The sequence below is a fragment of the Neomonachus schauinslandi genome, chromosome 14 (genome assembly GCF_002201575.2).
Source record: "Neomonachus schauinslandi chromosome 14, ASM220157v2, whole genome shotgun sequence".
In the NCBI taxonomy this organism is placed as follows: domain Eukaryota; kingdom Metazoa; phylum Chordata; class Mammalia; order Carnivora; family Phocidae; genus Neomonachus; species Neomonachus schauinslandi.
This window is the reverse complement of record NC_058416.1, coordinates 85,247,078-85,263,443: the sequence shown is the minus strand read 5'-3', so window position 1 is coordinate 85,263,443 and position 16,366 is coordinate 85,247,078. Positions and strand designations below refer to the sequence as shown.

The window sequence follows — 16,366 nt, the reverse complement described above, 5'->3', positions numbered from 1 at the left end:
TCATCTCCCACACCAGGGCCTCTGGGGAAGGACCTGGTTTGGGTGGGAGGGTGTGATGGACTGAGCACACGTGGAGAATCACATTTGGCACATATGTCTGAGTGAGAACTCATTACTGATAACAATCTTTAAAATCAGGGGCGCCTGGGTGGCTCAGTCGTTGAGCGTCTGCCTTCGGCTTGGGTCATGATCCCAGGGTTCTGGGATCGAGCCCCACATCGGTCTCCCTGCTCGGCGGGAAGCCTGCTTCTCCCTCTCCCACTCCCCCTGCTTGTGTTCCCTCTCTCGCTGTCTCTCTCTGTGTCAAAAAATAAATAAAATCTTTAAAAAACAAACAACCCCCCCCCAAAAAAAACCAAATCTCTAAAATCAGACCAGCACTTTCACCTGTTTACAAAATGATGGTACTTTTTACTCTCAAGGTCAAAACACCGCTGAAAACTCAGTAATGTTCCCCAAATATCCCCCGAACTGGGCTCTGTTTTTGCCTGCTATGTGTTTTGAAGCCCAGTGGAATATGAGGCAGTGATCTCCCCCGCTGGCTTGGGGGTGGGTGTGGGGGAGGGGGAGGCTCACAGACTCTAGTCGCTGAGTTCTGCCCTCTGTGGGGCTGGCCAGGTGGTTTCTGGTCCAGGTGCAATGCACACAGGGCCCCAGGGGTGCTTTTTTGCATTTTCTCTGGCAGTTGCCACCGGGGTTAAGCATGGCCAGTGATGCTCTTCATAACGGCCACACACAACTGCTTCGGTGTTTTGCTGATGAGAAGCCACGAGCAGGGACTCTCAGGAGCCCAGAGCACCCAGCTCCCCCCTCCCACCCGAGTCAAACCTCAGGCCGGGGTGATCCACATGAGGTCAAGGGTCCAGGTGGCACTTGAGGGGAAGGGAATAAGGCCGCACGTGTCCCTAGGAAGGCCTGCTGCGGGTGGAGGCCCTCTCTGCCCCCAGGACCAGCCCACCTCCAGGTCCTTTTCAACCCCGCTCTGGTAGCACTGCCTTAGATTAAGCAGAGAGACAGGCCAGGGTATCCAGCCACCATGTACATCCAGCTACCAGTGTGTTTCTTGCCTCCACCCACTTTCTTATTTCAGAAACAATGGAATGTCCAACTTTGTGAATTCCATTGCTTAACAGAAATTTGCTTTTAATGTCTAAATGTTCCAAAGATTAGAGTGGGGGCAGGGAAATGCAGGAAAAGCAGTGCCTCTTGGAAAAAAAAAAAAAAACACACACACAAACCCGCACACACAAAGTCCTTTGTGTTTCAAACATTCCTTACAACTTCACTGACCATAGGATCTTGTCTGAAATCTTGTGAAATGGTTAGGCCAAGAATGTCTGTCGTGAATATTTCTGCAGTGATTTCGTCTGGAAGTTCTTCTTCAAAGCAGATTTCTGAACCTAGCCAAACAAGCAAAGAAAACAAATGCCTTCATAACGATTAGGTTTCTAACTAAGAAGCATTTTCCAAAAAATACAAGGAACCGATACTAAACAAAAGTGAGAGGTGCTTTGTGCTACGGTTTGGCTGGGAGTCCTAAAACCCCCCTGGGTGGAAATTGGCTGAAATCCCTTCTTTATGGTTTGGAGCTTGTTACCAAATCTCTGTGAACTTCATTGTAAAGCCTTAACCACATGGTATGGTTGATTTATGTGTAACACCTGGGAGCGTTACATTCTGAGGTCCCGAGTACACAAGGAATGGGGTGGGGGACTTTGGAGGCTGGAAATGACCCACCAGATACTGGAGTCTACAACTGTCTGAGTTCAGAAACCCTGTTTAATGTGAAACTGGGGATGAACAATGAAAGCTGAGGGAGGGGGCGCCTGGGTGGCTCAGTCGGTTAAGGGTCTGCCTTCGGCTCGGGTCATGATCCCAGGGGCCTGTGATCAAGCTCCACGTCAGGCTCCCTGTTCAGTGGGGAGTCTGCTTCTCTCTCTGCCTCTCTCCCTGCTTGTACTCTCTGTCAAATAAATAAATAAAATCTTAAAAAAAAAAAAGGAAAATAGCTATCTGAAGTCTTCATGGGGTTGCTTTAAAAAAGAAAGAAAGCAAGCAAGCAGAGGGAGAATGACGCCTGGTGAGGGGTCAGTAATGGTGGCAGGCTTTCACCACTGCGGGGCATCAGGCAGCATCTGGGGCTTGGCAGTGGAGACACCCCTGCAGGCCCGGGAGAGCTGTTTATTTTTTTTTAATTTTTTAAAAAATATTTTATGTATTTATTTCAGAGAGAGAGCGAGAGCACGAGCAGGGAGAGGGGCAGAGGGAGAGGGAGAATCAGACTGTCCACTGAGCAGGGAGCCCGATGCGGGGCTCGATCCCAGGACCCTGGGATCATGACCCAAGCCGAAGGCAGACGCTCAACCAACTGAGCCACACACACGCCCCTCGGGAGAGCTGTTTAGACTGGTTTCTCCAGAACTTAAATTCACAAGGCCCATTTTCCTCCCTCCAGCGGACTAAAGAGGGAGGTGGGCAATCCTCCGGCAGGAGAGGAGTGGAGGACGAGCTTTAGGAACTTTCAAGCACTAGCAGCTCAAAGCCGGGCTTGTGCTTCTTCACGGCCCTGTCCTTACTCAAGTCTCTCGACAGTGCCTCTCCTGAAACACCTTCCAAGCTGTATCTTCTCTCCTAGTGGTCATGCAGCCCAGCCACCAAGATGGAGACCGGGTCCGGGGAATATAGGGAACAGAAGAGCAGAAGGCACAAAGGACGGATGGCACATGGTAACAAACGTTGTCATCTCTCAGATACGACCACGGCTCGCTGGTCCTTTCATAACTTATTCATGTTGGGTCCCCAGCAGACTTGCTTTGTTGTGTGCGTGCTATTAAGGAGAGTGGCCTGCACCAGTCAAGGGAAATAAATGCACTTAGGTCTCCAACAAATTAGTGAGCCGCGGTGGCACGCCCAGACAGAGGCAGCCCCAGTACCTTTGACAGAGGAGGCCGCAGGCTCAGATTTCCACCCCTCAGGATTCAGTCCGAACAGGGTAGCAAAGCAGTCGCCCATCTCCTCTTCGGTCATGTGCTCACCTGAGAATCATAAAAGGAAGAGTGTCCATTCAGCTCTGGGGACGACGCATCATGTCAGAGCTTAGCATCATCGTTCCGAGATCTTAAAGAGAATTATCCCGCGATTTCCTTTTCTTGAGACACAAAAACAATCTACGGGGTCCCGTGTTACTGTCACAAATCCTTCCTCATATGGGGGTTAAGAATGGTGCTCCCAGGAGGGGAAAGCTGTCGGGGCGCGTTTGGAGAAATAAGACAACTTTCTGATAGCCTGCACTCGGCTTCAGTTCACCTTCCCTCATGCTAGAACCACGGGTTAGACCAAGAGCAATCGTTGTCCAGGGAGAAAGCCTACCTGACTTCCTCACATACAATAATGAGGAAACAGTAGGTAAAAATGGGAAATTTCACCTTGGTGTGGTTTTACCTCACCCTTGCATCCCAATGTCATAACAGCCCAGTGAGACTGGTGGCTAGCCCTTTCACCCCCATTTTACAAGTGAGGACACCGAATCCCACAGGGGTTCAGCAAGTTGGGACATAAATCACATTCTTAGGGACCCAGGATGGCACCCTTCCTGTCACCCCCCGTTTACCAGCTCTGAGGATCAGCAGGTGGCATCCCTCGTGGTTTTTGGGGAGGCAGACCCCCTGGCATCTTTAATCGATGGTGCAGGGGGGTCTGCTTCCCCAAAAACAGCTCCTCTCTGGTGGCAATAGCCCAATGATGTGACAAGATACTCCCTATTTATGGATTTACCTTTCGTTAGAAGCAGTTTCAGGAAATCTTCTCTTCGTATGGCCTTCTTTCCTTTTGAATTGGTAAAACCAAGAACATCAAAGCTCTGCTGGATGCCGCTCATGGTGTTACCGAAAGGTGGTCTGTGATTGAGGTAAACTTTGAAGAAATCCGGTAAGTTGATTTTGTCAATTAGCTTTCCAGTGTCCACATACTCACTAAATCTGATTTCATTAAACATATCTTCAATCTAGGGAAGAGGTTATTAAAAAAAAAAAAAAAAAAGACCAGGGTAAGCATGAGAGACACTTTCGGGGCACCTGGGTGGCTCAGTCTCAGTCGGTTGAGTGTCCAACTCTTGGTTTCGGTTCGGGTCGTGATCTCAGGGTCGTGAGATCGAGCCCTGTGTTGGGCTCCATGCTCAGCAGGGAGTGAGTCTGCTTGTCCCTCTCCCTCCCCCTCTGCTCCTCCCCTGCTCTCTCTCTAAAATAAATAACATTTTTTTAAAGAAAGAAAAGACACTTTGTTACACTTCTAAAAATTGGACAGTAACAGACGAATGTTTACAGTTAGCTGAAAACCTGTCTGTTGAGGGTTGCTTATATCCCCCAAGAAAGAGATGTGGACGTCCTCAGCCCCAGGACCTCAGAATGTGACCTTATTTAGAAATAGGGCCATGGCAGACGTAATTAGTTAAGATGAGATCATACTGGAGCGGGATGGGCCTTTAATCCATTGTGAATGGTGTCCTTATAAGAGGAGGGGAGAGACACACAGGGAGGGGACAGCCATGTGATGACAGAGGCAGGGAGTGGAGCGATGCAGTTCAAGCCCAGGACTGCTGGTGGCCACCAGAAGCTGGAGGCGAGGAAGAAGGAAGGATTCTCCCCTATAGATTTCGCAGAGAGCACGGCCCTGCTGACAACCGGATTTATCCTGTGAGAGGGTACATGTCTGTTGTTTGAAGCCACCCAGTGTGTGATGCTTTGTTGCAGCAACCCTAAGACAGTGGCCAGTTTTTCAATACTATCAGCACTACCACATTATTACCACCTCTTACCTACCCATCTCTTAGTGCATTGACTACTTCCTTGCTTTGTCAAGCAGAGGTTAGTTTCATTTAGAAGGAAGAATCCTCACAAACTTGGAAATTATAAGAATAAGCAAACAATTCCATGTGAAACTCGAATATGGGACCAAGGGCCCTAGTAAATTTCAATTAACTGCACCAGGATTCTTTTTTTCTTTTTTTTTCTTTTCCATTTTCAATGTGTACTATTTTATATATACAAAAGATTACATGTGACTTATGGGTTTAATTAAAAAATGAACACCTATGAAGCCATCGTTCATTGAAAAGATCAACCGAACTGATAAAAATCTTTAGCTAGAATAACCAAGAAAAAAAAAAAGAGAGAAAAGACTCAAATTACTAAAACTGGGACTGAAAGAGGGGACACCAGTACCAACTTTTCAGAAATAAAAAGGAGGGCAGCTCTTTCTGCCCACAGGTCTTGTCCCCATGTTTTAATAAAACCACCTTTTTGCACCCAATAAATAAATAAATAGAAGTATGAACAACAACAGGTCAACAAGATAACTTAGATGAAATGAACACATTCCTAGAAACAAATGACCAAAACTGACTCAAGAAGAAATAGAAAATCTGAGTAGACCTATAACAAGTGAAGAGATTGAATTAGCAATTTTAAAACTTCCCCAAAGAGGAGCACCTGGCTGGCTCAGTCAGCAGAGCATGCGACTCTTGATCTCGGGGTTGTGAGTTGAGCCCCATGTTGGGTGTAGAGATTACTTAAAAAAAAAAAAATCTTAAAAACAAAACAAAACTTCCACAAAAAAAAAGCCAAAGATCAGATGGCTTCACTGGTGAATTCTACCAAATACTTAAAAAATACCAATTCTCCACAAACTCTCCCAAAAACAGAAGAAAAGGGAACACTTCCCAATTCATTCCTGGAGGACTGCTTCCTGGTTTGGAAATTCATTATGCATTTTCCAAATTTTCTAGAATGAGAAAAGGGTGCTGACCTGTCTATGGATTCAAAAGGAAATGTGATGCCAGTTAATGCAGGTCTCCACATGGCTCTCCTTAGGGAACCGCCAGAATGCAAGAAAGGGAGAAATACAAAAACAAAACCCCTCCTCATTGCCATCCACCACTCTCTGTGCGGTATTTTTGTACTATGCACACTGCAGTCAGCTGAAATTCAGAAACCTGAGTTATACCTGGCAAAGGGCAAGAAATGAGTAATTTATTTTAATATCTGCATTTTAAACTGATATGCTTCCTAACAAATTGTGGGGCTTGGAATTTTACAAAAAGAGAGAATAAGGGCCACAGAAAAGTAGGAAATATTTTTTCCCCCAGAACATGAACTCTGCTTTGGTCTGTAGGAATAAATCAGGAATTGAATCTATATTTGTGCACATTTACCAATAGGCAACCAATTTCTCCCTGTCCACTAAATTTCAGAGAACAAAAATCGGGAAGAGCGTCCGTTTGAAGCTACACTAAATATCAGCTTGTCTGGGGCATCCCAGTGTCTTGGTCTGGCCCCAAGTATCAAGAAGAAAATAAAAGTCTTTTGCAGTCCAACCATCCAACCACCCAACCATAATTTCTATGAAAGATTTGACATACTTTCTTTCCATTTCCCCACCCCACGCATATAAAACATATATGTATATGTTTTGCAAAATTCTCATCATATATGTATATAATTTTGTATCCTGGTTTGTTTTTTTTTTCCTTTAACACTGTATCTTAGTAATCACCTAGTATTTTCTTTCTTTCTTTCTTTTTTTTTAATCACCTAGTATTTTCAAAGAAGCCATATATTTTTCAATGTAACATTCTAGGAATAGTCTTTAGACATAACATCATTGGTTACAGATAAGAATGAACTTTAATTGATACTATATAAGTACCTTTAAGTGGTAACATTTTCATGTAGAGCATTTATTGAGTTTATATTATGTATAATTGTGAGTTAAATTATGTATAATTTTATGTATAAATAAAACACTATCCAGTATCATATTATTTACATTTTGTACTATATTAATTGTAATTGTATTATAAACATGTGCTACTATTTACTATGAGCCAGTAGAGACTAGGGCTAAATGTATGATCATTGATGACAGACCTAGGTTTAAATCCTGACTCTCCCATTTTCTATCTGAACTTCTCAGTTTCCTCATCTTGAAAAAAGGGGTAACGGGAGTTTTGAAGTTCACTGTGACAATGTATTTAAGGTGGTAAACATTAATGCCTAACACACAGTAAGCTCTCAAAAAGCAGTAAACACTCTTGTGATTATTATACTTTCTATACCTTTGCTAATTACGATACAGGTAATTATAATATAAATTATAATTTATAGTTATATAAATTATAAAGTATATGTATGTTATAACTTATAATTACATAAATAATACACATGATATATATAAATTATAAATGTAACACACGATTTAACTCAATTCAGAAATAGAAGACTAACCCAAAGATAACAAAAAGGAACTCAAAAGTGGGAGTTACTCATACCCAGAGTGTTCCAGAGATCTCAGTGAACATTCTCAGCACAAACCACTGAGCAGGTGATTCACCTCTTACTCTCTTCTCCCATGGGACTGATCAAGAATCACTGCTCAGAAAGCATAGAGTTGGCATCATTGACATTTTTCTCCTGAGCCTCCTTTGCAAGCATTAGTTGAAAAGACAGATTTTGCTACATGTCTAAACAAAGTTCACGCTTGGGAGAGGAGCCTTGGAGACAGAATGGAACGCTGCGAGTCTTCCCCAGGCCCCAGTGTGAAGCCGACTCCGAGGAGCGGGGGCTCCCATTGCCCTGCCCAGAGCGCTCTGCTTGGCTTCAGCCCTGCCTTTATTGCCATTCTCACGCTGGCCCTTCCTCCGCTAAGGCTGGGCTTCATTTGATGCACTCGAGGAGCTTTGGACATTACGCTCCATTCCCAGAGATCCTGATTTCATTCGTCTGGGGTGGAGTATGAGCAGTCATATTTTTTAAAAGCTCCTCAGGGGATCTGAATGTACGGCCAGGATTGAGATGCATGGCTTCAAGGCAGGGGTTCTCAAGCTTTGTCAGGGGGTCAACATGACTGGGAGGGCTTATTAAAACAGACGGCCAGTCCCACCCCGAGTTTCTGATCCAGTGAGCCGGGGAGGGGGGTGGCGAGATTCTGCCTTTCTTAACAAGTCTCCAGGTGATGCCAGTGCTGCTGGCTTGGGGGGCCACCTCTTTGAGAACAACTGCTCTTAGACCACAGAGCTTCGGCAGAGGGGATACTTGTTCCAAAAAGAATCGGGACCAGGCTTAGGATGTTCAGTAGAAAGGCGCGTTGTAGCGGCCCAGAGAAGTAAGAAAGGAAACAAAACAAAGCAAAGCACACAATGCAGGCACAAGGGAGGTCATGGGAGAATTTTTCTTAAAATATACAAAAGGCTTATTTAGAATAACCACTTGCTGCCCTAGTTCATTTAGTTCAGTTTACTAGCGGTTACCGAACATTTGGTTTCGTGCTAGGTGAATGGAAGGCAAGTCACTTAATGATGACAAGAACAGCCCTGCACTCTAGGACTTTTCGGTCAGCAAATATTTATTAAACACCTGCTAGGTGCCAAGCCCTGGTCTGGGCCCTGTGAAGAGACAACGTACACGGAGAGAGTGAACCAAAAGGAAGGTTCTGTCACTGTGGTTTGGTTCTCAGCCCTGGCTGCCCTCGAAGAACCCCCGGGGGCGCTTTTCATCACTATCCTTGCCCCTAGATTCAACTGCCCAGGAGGGCGGGCCCAAGCATCAGTACTTTCTAAAGTGCCCTCGAGTGGCTTAATCTGTTTGGATACCGTGGCTCTCAGATTCAGTGCCAAAGGCAGGCGCTCCACGCCAAGAGCTGGAGGAGCCCTCAGCGAGGTGGGCCTGGGAAGGCTTCATGGAAGAGGTGGACTGGGAGGACAGCCAGCGAGGATCCAGCCAGTCTATGAGGGGGAACAAGTTGAGGAGGGGGCTCGAGCAGGGGCTGCCTAAGAAACTTCCCCAACCCCTTGCACATGGACCCTGTCACTGTTGTAACCACCGGCGACAGGTGGAGTAGGCTTAAAGCACACAAGCTGGTCTCCTAGTTCTCAAGGTCAGAAGTCTGAAACGGGTCTGAAGAGCTAACATCAGGTGTGGGGGGGGGCTGCGTTCCTTCTGGAAGCTCTAGTGGAGAATCTGCATGTGTTGCCCTTCCAGCTTCTAGAGGTGCCATGGGCCCTTGGCCCATGGCCCTTCCACCTTCAAAGCCAGCAGCCTCATCCCACACTCTGACGTCTCCTTCCCTTATCACGCCTCCTCCTCCCCCAAACCTCTTGCCTCCCTCTTATAAAGACCCTTGTGATTACACTGGAACCACCGGATAATCCAGGATAATCTCCCCATCTCAAGACCCTTAATTTAATCATACCTGCAAAATCCTTTTGCTACGTAAGGTAGTGTATTCACAGGTTACAGGAATTAAGACATAGATACCTTTGGGGGGCATTATTCTGCCTGCCACCCCTTCTGACCCTGTTGAGAAGTCCCGAGAGAGTTCTGGTGGGTTGGGATTCCGTTGAGGCACTGAGGAGCTCAGTGCTATCGGCGGGTCAGACGATGCTCACTGGCAGTCCAAGGGCTAAGTCTGCTGACATGCTTTGTTTGGTTCGTGTGGTACTTCAAAAATTAGGAGATTTCATATAGAAATCTAGTGTTCAGACTTCTCTTGAAAAGTCAGAGGAGTCTCATGATGGTAGTCCTGCATTTCCAGATAGAACTGAGAAGGAACCATCCCCAGTAGAGAGCTGTGTTCTCTGGCACTGACACCACATCCAGGCAACAGGGGCCCCTCTGGCTACCCCCTCCTCAAAGGAGTCTTGGGGCCATAGGAGGTGCCCCCTAGATGTTATGCTATCATAGACCACGCTCTGGGAACCCTGAACCCCAGGACTCCCTCCCCCAAATAGCCCAAGCCCACTTCTAGGGCCTGCAAGGGCTCCTCCTGAAGTCATCCTCTGAGAGGGACCCTCACCAGTGGTGTGCCCCTCCCCACCACGGGCCTGAAGGGCTGCCAAGGAGGGAGCGGGGGGCGGGGGGGAGACAAGGTTTAGTCACTGGCCTGGCTCTCCTCATGCTGCCCATCCAAGTGCAAAACTCCAGGAGCCCCAGAATTTGAAGAAGCCCAAATTAAAGGTAGAACTGTCAAGGCGGGGTATTAATTTAACATCTTGTTGCTTGGTTTATAACTTCTACACACTTAGCCACGCGGCACCTGGGCCTCTGCGGGCACGGCTGTGCAGGCCCCGTGACAGAAGGGGGGCCTGTTCCTGGTGGGTTGGGTCCCCTTGCCCAGGACTGCTTTACTTCTGCCTCTGTCATTCACCCCCATGGCAGCAGGAAGCCCCTGATGGCCTGAGCACTGTGGTTCATAATTATGCTTTCTAACCTCCCTGTGAGGCAGAGAGGAACATGCTACATCTGAGCTGAGGCCTTCCTCAGCGTATGCGCAGGCTCCCGGTGAGGGTCGGTTTCTCTTGTGCTAGTTTCATAGGCTTGCAGGCTGGGAGGACTCTCCCTCCTTCTTATGCTCGCCTCCTCCCAACACAGGGTGCCCCCTGGAACGTCCCCTGCAGATGAGGAGCTGGTCTTCACCTGGCGCCCTCTCCTGGGGCCCCGGGCAGCAGAGGAGGGTGCTGAGGAGCAGGTTGCAAGGCCGGGCAGCCTCCCTGCACAGTCACATCTGGAGACACTTCCGCTATTTATGCCCGGCTCCGTGACTCACAGCTGCTCCCTGCTTCCTCCAGGAACTATATTTGGATAGCGGCTGCCTTTCTCCAGGAGTGGGACACACCACGCCCGCTGGACGCAGTCGCAGGGTCAGGCCAGCCCTTGGGGCTCGGCCCCTGTGCTTGCTCTCTCCCTGCTGTCTGGGGTGAGGTTGACCCAGAAATGAGAACACCACCCATTCCAGGGCCCTTCATGATGACCTTCCCCCAGGCCCTCATGGGAGCCCCGGTGTCAAACGCTTCCAGGCACTCACTCCAGGAAATGGCTTTAAAATCTAAATGGCAAGTCCTCCAGCTTGTCCCAGACCCACAGTCAAGGGTTTATCAGTCAAGCGCTCACAGCTCTTCAAAGTCCTGCTTCCTTGTAGCTGCACCCAGAAACATGGGTGAGGGCCTGGTTCAAGTTAAGAAATAGTAAATAGAGGGGCGCCTGGGTGGCTCAGATGGTTAAGCGTCTGCCTTCGGCTCAGGTCATGATCCCAGGGTCCTGGGATTGAGCCCCACATCCGGCTCCATGCTCCACGGGAAGCCTGCTTCTCCCTCTCCCCTGCTTGTGTTCCCTCTCTCGCTGTGTCTCTCTCTGTCATATAAAAAAAAAAAAATCTACTAAAAAAAAAAAAGAAATAGTAAATAGAAACCAATCTGGCAGTTCCTCGAACACGGGAGTTACTAGTACAGCAATTCTACCCCTAGGTACGCACATAGGCCAAGAGAAATTAAAACACAGCTCTACACAAAAACCTGTACACAAATATTCATAGCGGTATTATCCATAACAGCCAAAATGTGGAAACAACCCAAATGTCCATCACTTGATCAACGAAAAAATAAAATGTGGCATATCCACATGAATGAACAGAATATTATTCAGTTACAAAGAGGAAGGAGGCGCGGACACCTGCACCTTGCAAACGCGATGCTCCGAGAGAGAAGCCGGTCACAAAAGACCACGTAGTGCATGATTCCATCGACATGAAATGTCCAGAACAGGCAAATCCACAGAGGCAGCAAGGAGACTGGTGGGTGCCCGGAGCTGGGGGGGGGGGGTGGGGAGTGGACTACTAAGGGGTCACCGTATTAAATGCACTAATGGGCGTGGGGTTTCTTTTTAGGGTGATAAACATGCTCTGGGATTAGACAGTCCTGATGGCTGCACAGCTCTGTGAACAAACTAAAAGCCATTTCAAATGCATGAACTGTATGGTGGGTGATGTATCTCAGTAAAGTTGTCAAAAAGAAAGAAAAATAATAGGAGGGGAAACCATGGCAAGGCAAGTAGCAAAGCAAGTAACACTAGTATTTTTTAAAATATATTTTCTGGGCGCCTGGGTGGCTCAGTTGGTTGAGCGACTGCCTTCGGCTCAGGTCATGATCCTGGAGTCCCGGGATCGAGTCCCGCATCGGGCTCCCTGCTTGGCAGGGAGTCTGCTTCTCCCTCTGACCCTCCCCCCTCTCATGTGCTCTCTCTCTCAAATAAATAAATAAAATCTTAAAAAAAAAAAAAAAAAAAAGAAATGCTAAATAGGCATTTTGAAAAAAAAAATAAATAAAAATAAAATAAAATATATTTTCTACCATCACTATGATCTATCCCGTTATAATCATCAAACCAACAAAGATTCGTACATGCTTGTTATAAAAAATTAAGCAAAGATATATAAAGAGAGAAGAGATATAAAGACAAGTAAAATGCTCTATAATGCCCCACCCCTCAGCAATAACCAGTGTTCGACGTCGCGACTTTCAGGGTTTCTTCCTTGTTCGCACTAAAGCGCACATGTAGAAACAGAACACGGGAAGCCTCACGTCCCCAGCTGTAAAATGGAGACCACAGAAGCATCTCCCTGGCGAGAGGATTAAACACCAGCAGGGTTGGCATAAAACTGGGTGTGCCGTGAGAGCCCCAGAGAGAAGGGCCTGGCTGCTGCTAGTGGTGCTCGTGGTATTATGATACTGTCGTCCCCTGCATTCTTTTTTAGCGACTGCATGGCATTTCGGGATTTCTTTCTCTAAATGCATTACAGTGTGAACAACAGAAATCGTTTTGTCTTGCCCTGATCTCTCTGCAGGGGGACACACTGCTCACTGGTGTAGGGGCTCTCAGCTGACCAGAAAGGCCTCCCTAAAACAGTGGGCCACAGAAATAACTCCTGATATTCCCGTTTCAGAGCAAATCCGACATACTGAGGGCTTCTTTTCAACATGCAAATCTCCAAATTCCCATGGGGTCTTTATCGGGGCAGACGCTGTGCCCACGACCACTGGCTCAGATTTCTCCTCCTTGTATGGGGAACACTGCACTGCTTGGCCATGGGCCCTCCATCCCAGCTGGGACCATGGTTTAGCCACAAGATTAGCACAAACGGCTTTGGGAGGATTTATTTGTTTATCTTTCTGGGTTTTGTTCTAGATACAAAAGCAATGCAAGCCACATGCTTGTAGCTAAGAAAAATTAGAATATTACAGAAATGTCTATTATGAGCCCCCCTCCCCATATAACCACAACTATCTTCTAAGGAGGGTGGAAACCACTAAATGGGACATTTTTCATTTAAGGACCCTAGAAATGGGCTTATATTGCAGGTTTGGAAAAAGAAGCTAAGAAGAGCCAAACTACCATGGCTAACAGGGAGAATGTGGAGTTCCTGGGGGTACGCCAGGAAAGGGGGGGGGGCAGAGCACTGAGTCCTGCGTGAGATGAAGGCCAGCAAGGAAGCCCCTGTCAGGGTGATCATCAGGACTGGGAGAAAGGTCTAAAAGGAGTTTTAGGTAAATTGCTGTGAAATGCAGTTATGTGTCTCTTTCTGATCATTCCCAAATTTTCAAGAAAGTTGTCTTGCGTGAGTGGGCTTTGTGTTTTTGTGGAAACTGAGGAATGAGCTGAGTGTGAGGTCTGGAATGACATGGGGTAGACAGAGTCTGCACACACACACACACACACACACGGGAGCCCCCAGGGTAGCCCCAAAACTCTGACTGGCATGGACCAGAGCCAGGTTCCAGCTGGTACCAGAGGTCCCTGCTGACACGGGGTTACGTGTACAAAGTAGGAAGTAAAAGTTATCCCAAATCCCACCATTCAGAAGTCAATGTCGTTAAGCATTTGGGGCATGGTCTTTCAGAATTTTGCTAGGCATGTATGAGTACCTAAATTATTATTAATGAAACGAGCTCATGCTTTACATATTGTTTTGCAACTTGTCCTTTTCCCTTTAATAACAAAACCTCTACCTGCTTTTTGAGTCAAGAAACGTTGGTCAATTTCACTTTTTTTTTTTTAAAGATTTTATTTATTTATTTGAGACAGAGAGAATGAGAGAGACAGAGGGCACATGGGAGGGGAGAGGGTCAGAGGGAGAAGCAGACTCCCTGCCGAGCAGGGAGCCCGATGCGGGACTCGATACCGGGACTCCAGGATCATGACCTGAGCTGAAGGCAGTCGCTTAACCAACTGAGCCACCCAGGCACCCCCAATTTCACTTTTTAATGACTACTAAGTGGAGGTGTGCCTTATTTTATTTATCCCATCTCTTATTAACGGACATTAGGGTTGTTTTAATTTTTCATTATCTGGAAAATATGCTGCAGTAATTGTCCTTTCCATATGCACATCATGGTACACTTGTGTGAGTTTTTCTGTAGGGTATACTCCTAAAAGTACATTTGGTGGGCCCAAAGATATGCACATTTAAAAGTTAAGTGATGGGGCACCTGGGTGGCTCAGTCGTTGAACGTCTGAGGTCATGGTCATGACCCCAGGGTCCTGGGATCGAGCCCCCCATTGGGCTCCCTGCTCAGTGGGGAGTCTACTTCTCTCTCTCCCTCTGCCTGCCGCCTCCCCTGCTTGTGCTCTCTCTCTGTGTCACATAAATAAATAGAAACTTTACCAAAATTTTTTTTAAAAAAAGTTAAGTGATTGTTTATTGCTCTCCAAATATTCCTAAATAACACTAAAGTTCCTGAATCTATCAAAAACTTTAGGGCTACTATTAATTACTCTGAGATCAAATAATAATGTCAGGGATTCTACTTTCCTTGCTGTCTTTGTGCCAGATATGACCAAAGACCATCATTCATTCATTCATTCATTCACTCATCTGACCAACATTTGCTGAGTGTCCATTATGTGAGCACTTGCCAGGCACACACCTCTCTGCTTACATGTATAGAACTAAATGGTGACACGACTATTAATTCACCGCAAAAACCTATCAGCATTAAACAATGATTGCTCTGCAAGCTAAATAGAAACATAGCCACAAGTAAGCAGGGAACACATGTGACACATGGGCAATGCCCCAACACAATACTCCAAAGTCCTGCAGGAAAAGAAAATGATGAAGCTAGAAGACGAAATTTTGTCCTATGTGAACTCAGCTGTAGAAAACTGTGACACCGAAGTTTTGGTTCCTTCTAAAACATTAGAAACCGTGTAAATCTTTCCTTTAAAAAAATGAAGATCTGTAACAAGAGTAGGCCCTCCCTGACCACACTTTGGCTGTTATGCCCAAGTTCAGTATTCTGCAAAGAATGGGAAGGGTTAGGAATTCTTCGGGGAGGGCTATATTCTTGTATAATTTGGCTTCAATTAACCACACTGACTAGATTCAAATCCCCTAGGCAGTTAAAATGACGTAAGAGAAATATAAATAATGTACAGCCTGGGTGGGCGGGGGGCACTGGTTTGAATCTCTGTGACTGCGTCTTTTATGTAACCAAGTGTTGAAGGACTCTATTAGTTCCATGTCCTTCTTCGTGCAGCTTCTTGGGGGCGGGGGAACAGCTGCATCTTAATAGGAAATGTTTCATTAACCACGACAAAGCCTGGATTTAAAAGTTTCAAAGCCCTGAAAACATATTTATTGAAATCCCTATAAATCCGATGTGAAAACCAGAGACCAAAAAGTTTTCCCTGTGCAGCGTCAGATAGAAACTGACTCATCAACTTGTGAAGTCTGCACACTGATGTGGCCACATCTGGGACAGGGGCCTTCGGAAAACATCTCCAAAGAGTGTGCGTGTTTTTTTAGGTGGATTGAAAACCCTGGAGGCCAAGGGATTTATGAAGACCTTCCAGGAGGGCACTGAAACTCTCCTTTGTAACAGTGAGGAGAGATGTCTCCCATAGCCAGTGAAAACCTTACAATCGCCATTTTAATTTCTTTTTGTTTGTAACCTAAGGCTCAATGCTACTTTATAACATTTGCTGCAGACTAACATTTTTTTTCTGGGTACATTTTACTCATCAGCAAGACCTGGAGAGATTGTTGGGTTTTATTATATTTTGCCAATGACTGGGTAATTGAGTATGCCTTCAGGGATTGCACATGCTTGCTTCTATAGGAAGCAGGAAAAGGATGGTCACTCTGCGCCCACCCTCTGTCTGTAGCACTTCACATGCCAGGTAGTGATGGTCACAGGGGCTAAACACTCAGAATTCCCTTGCCAGCCAAGCAGGACTGCAGGGGAGGACACATTTATATGAGCTTAGGGCTGAAAATCAAGACTCCTGAAGGAGGGGTGCCTGGCTGGCTGTTGGCAGAGCATGTGACTCTTGATCTCAGGGTTGTGAATTCAAACCCTACACTGGCTGCACAGGAAAGAAAGAAAAGAAAAGAAAAGAAAAGAAAGAGAAGAGAAGAGAAGAAAAAGAAAGAAAGAAAGAAAGAAAGAAAGAAAGAAAGAAAGAAGGAAGGAAGGAAGGGGAAGGGGAAGGGAAGGGAAGTGACTTTCAGTCACTTATGCCAAGTGTCTTCACCAGATGAG

At 46.3% G+C, this 16,366-nt stretch overlaps 1 protein-coding gene across 1 annotated transcript in view; it reads right to left on the bottom strand.

Annotated features, from left to right (window-relative positions):
* Positions 1 to 1,263: 1,263 nt before the first annotated feature.
* The window catches only part of CFAP251 (cilia and flagella associated protein 251), a 65,514-nt gene continuing 50,411 nt past the window's right edge, over positions 1,264 to 16,366 (bottom strand). Inside the window, exons 20-22 of the mRNA XM_021698569.1 lie at positions 3,775 to 4,003; positions 2,934 to 3,035; positions 1,264 to 1,400 (exon numbers count right to left, since the gene is read on the bottom strand). Coding sequence (XP_021554244.1) covers positions 1,264 to 1,400; positions 2,934 to 3,035; positions 3,775 to 4,003 — 468 coding nt within the window. The remainder of the gene's footprint in view (positions 1,401 to 2,933; positions 3,036 to 3,774; positions 4,004 to 16,366) is intronic.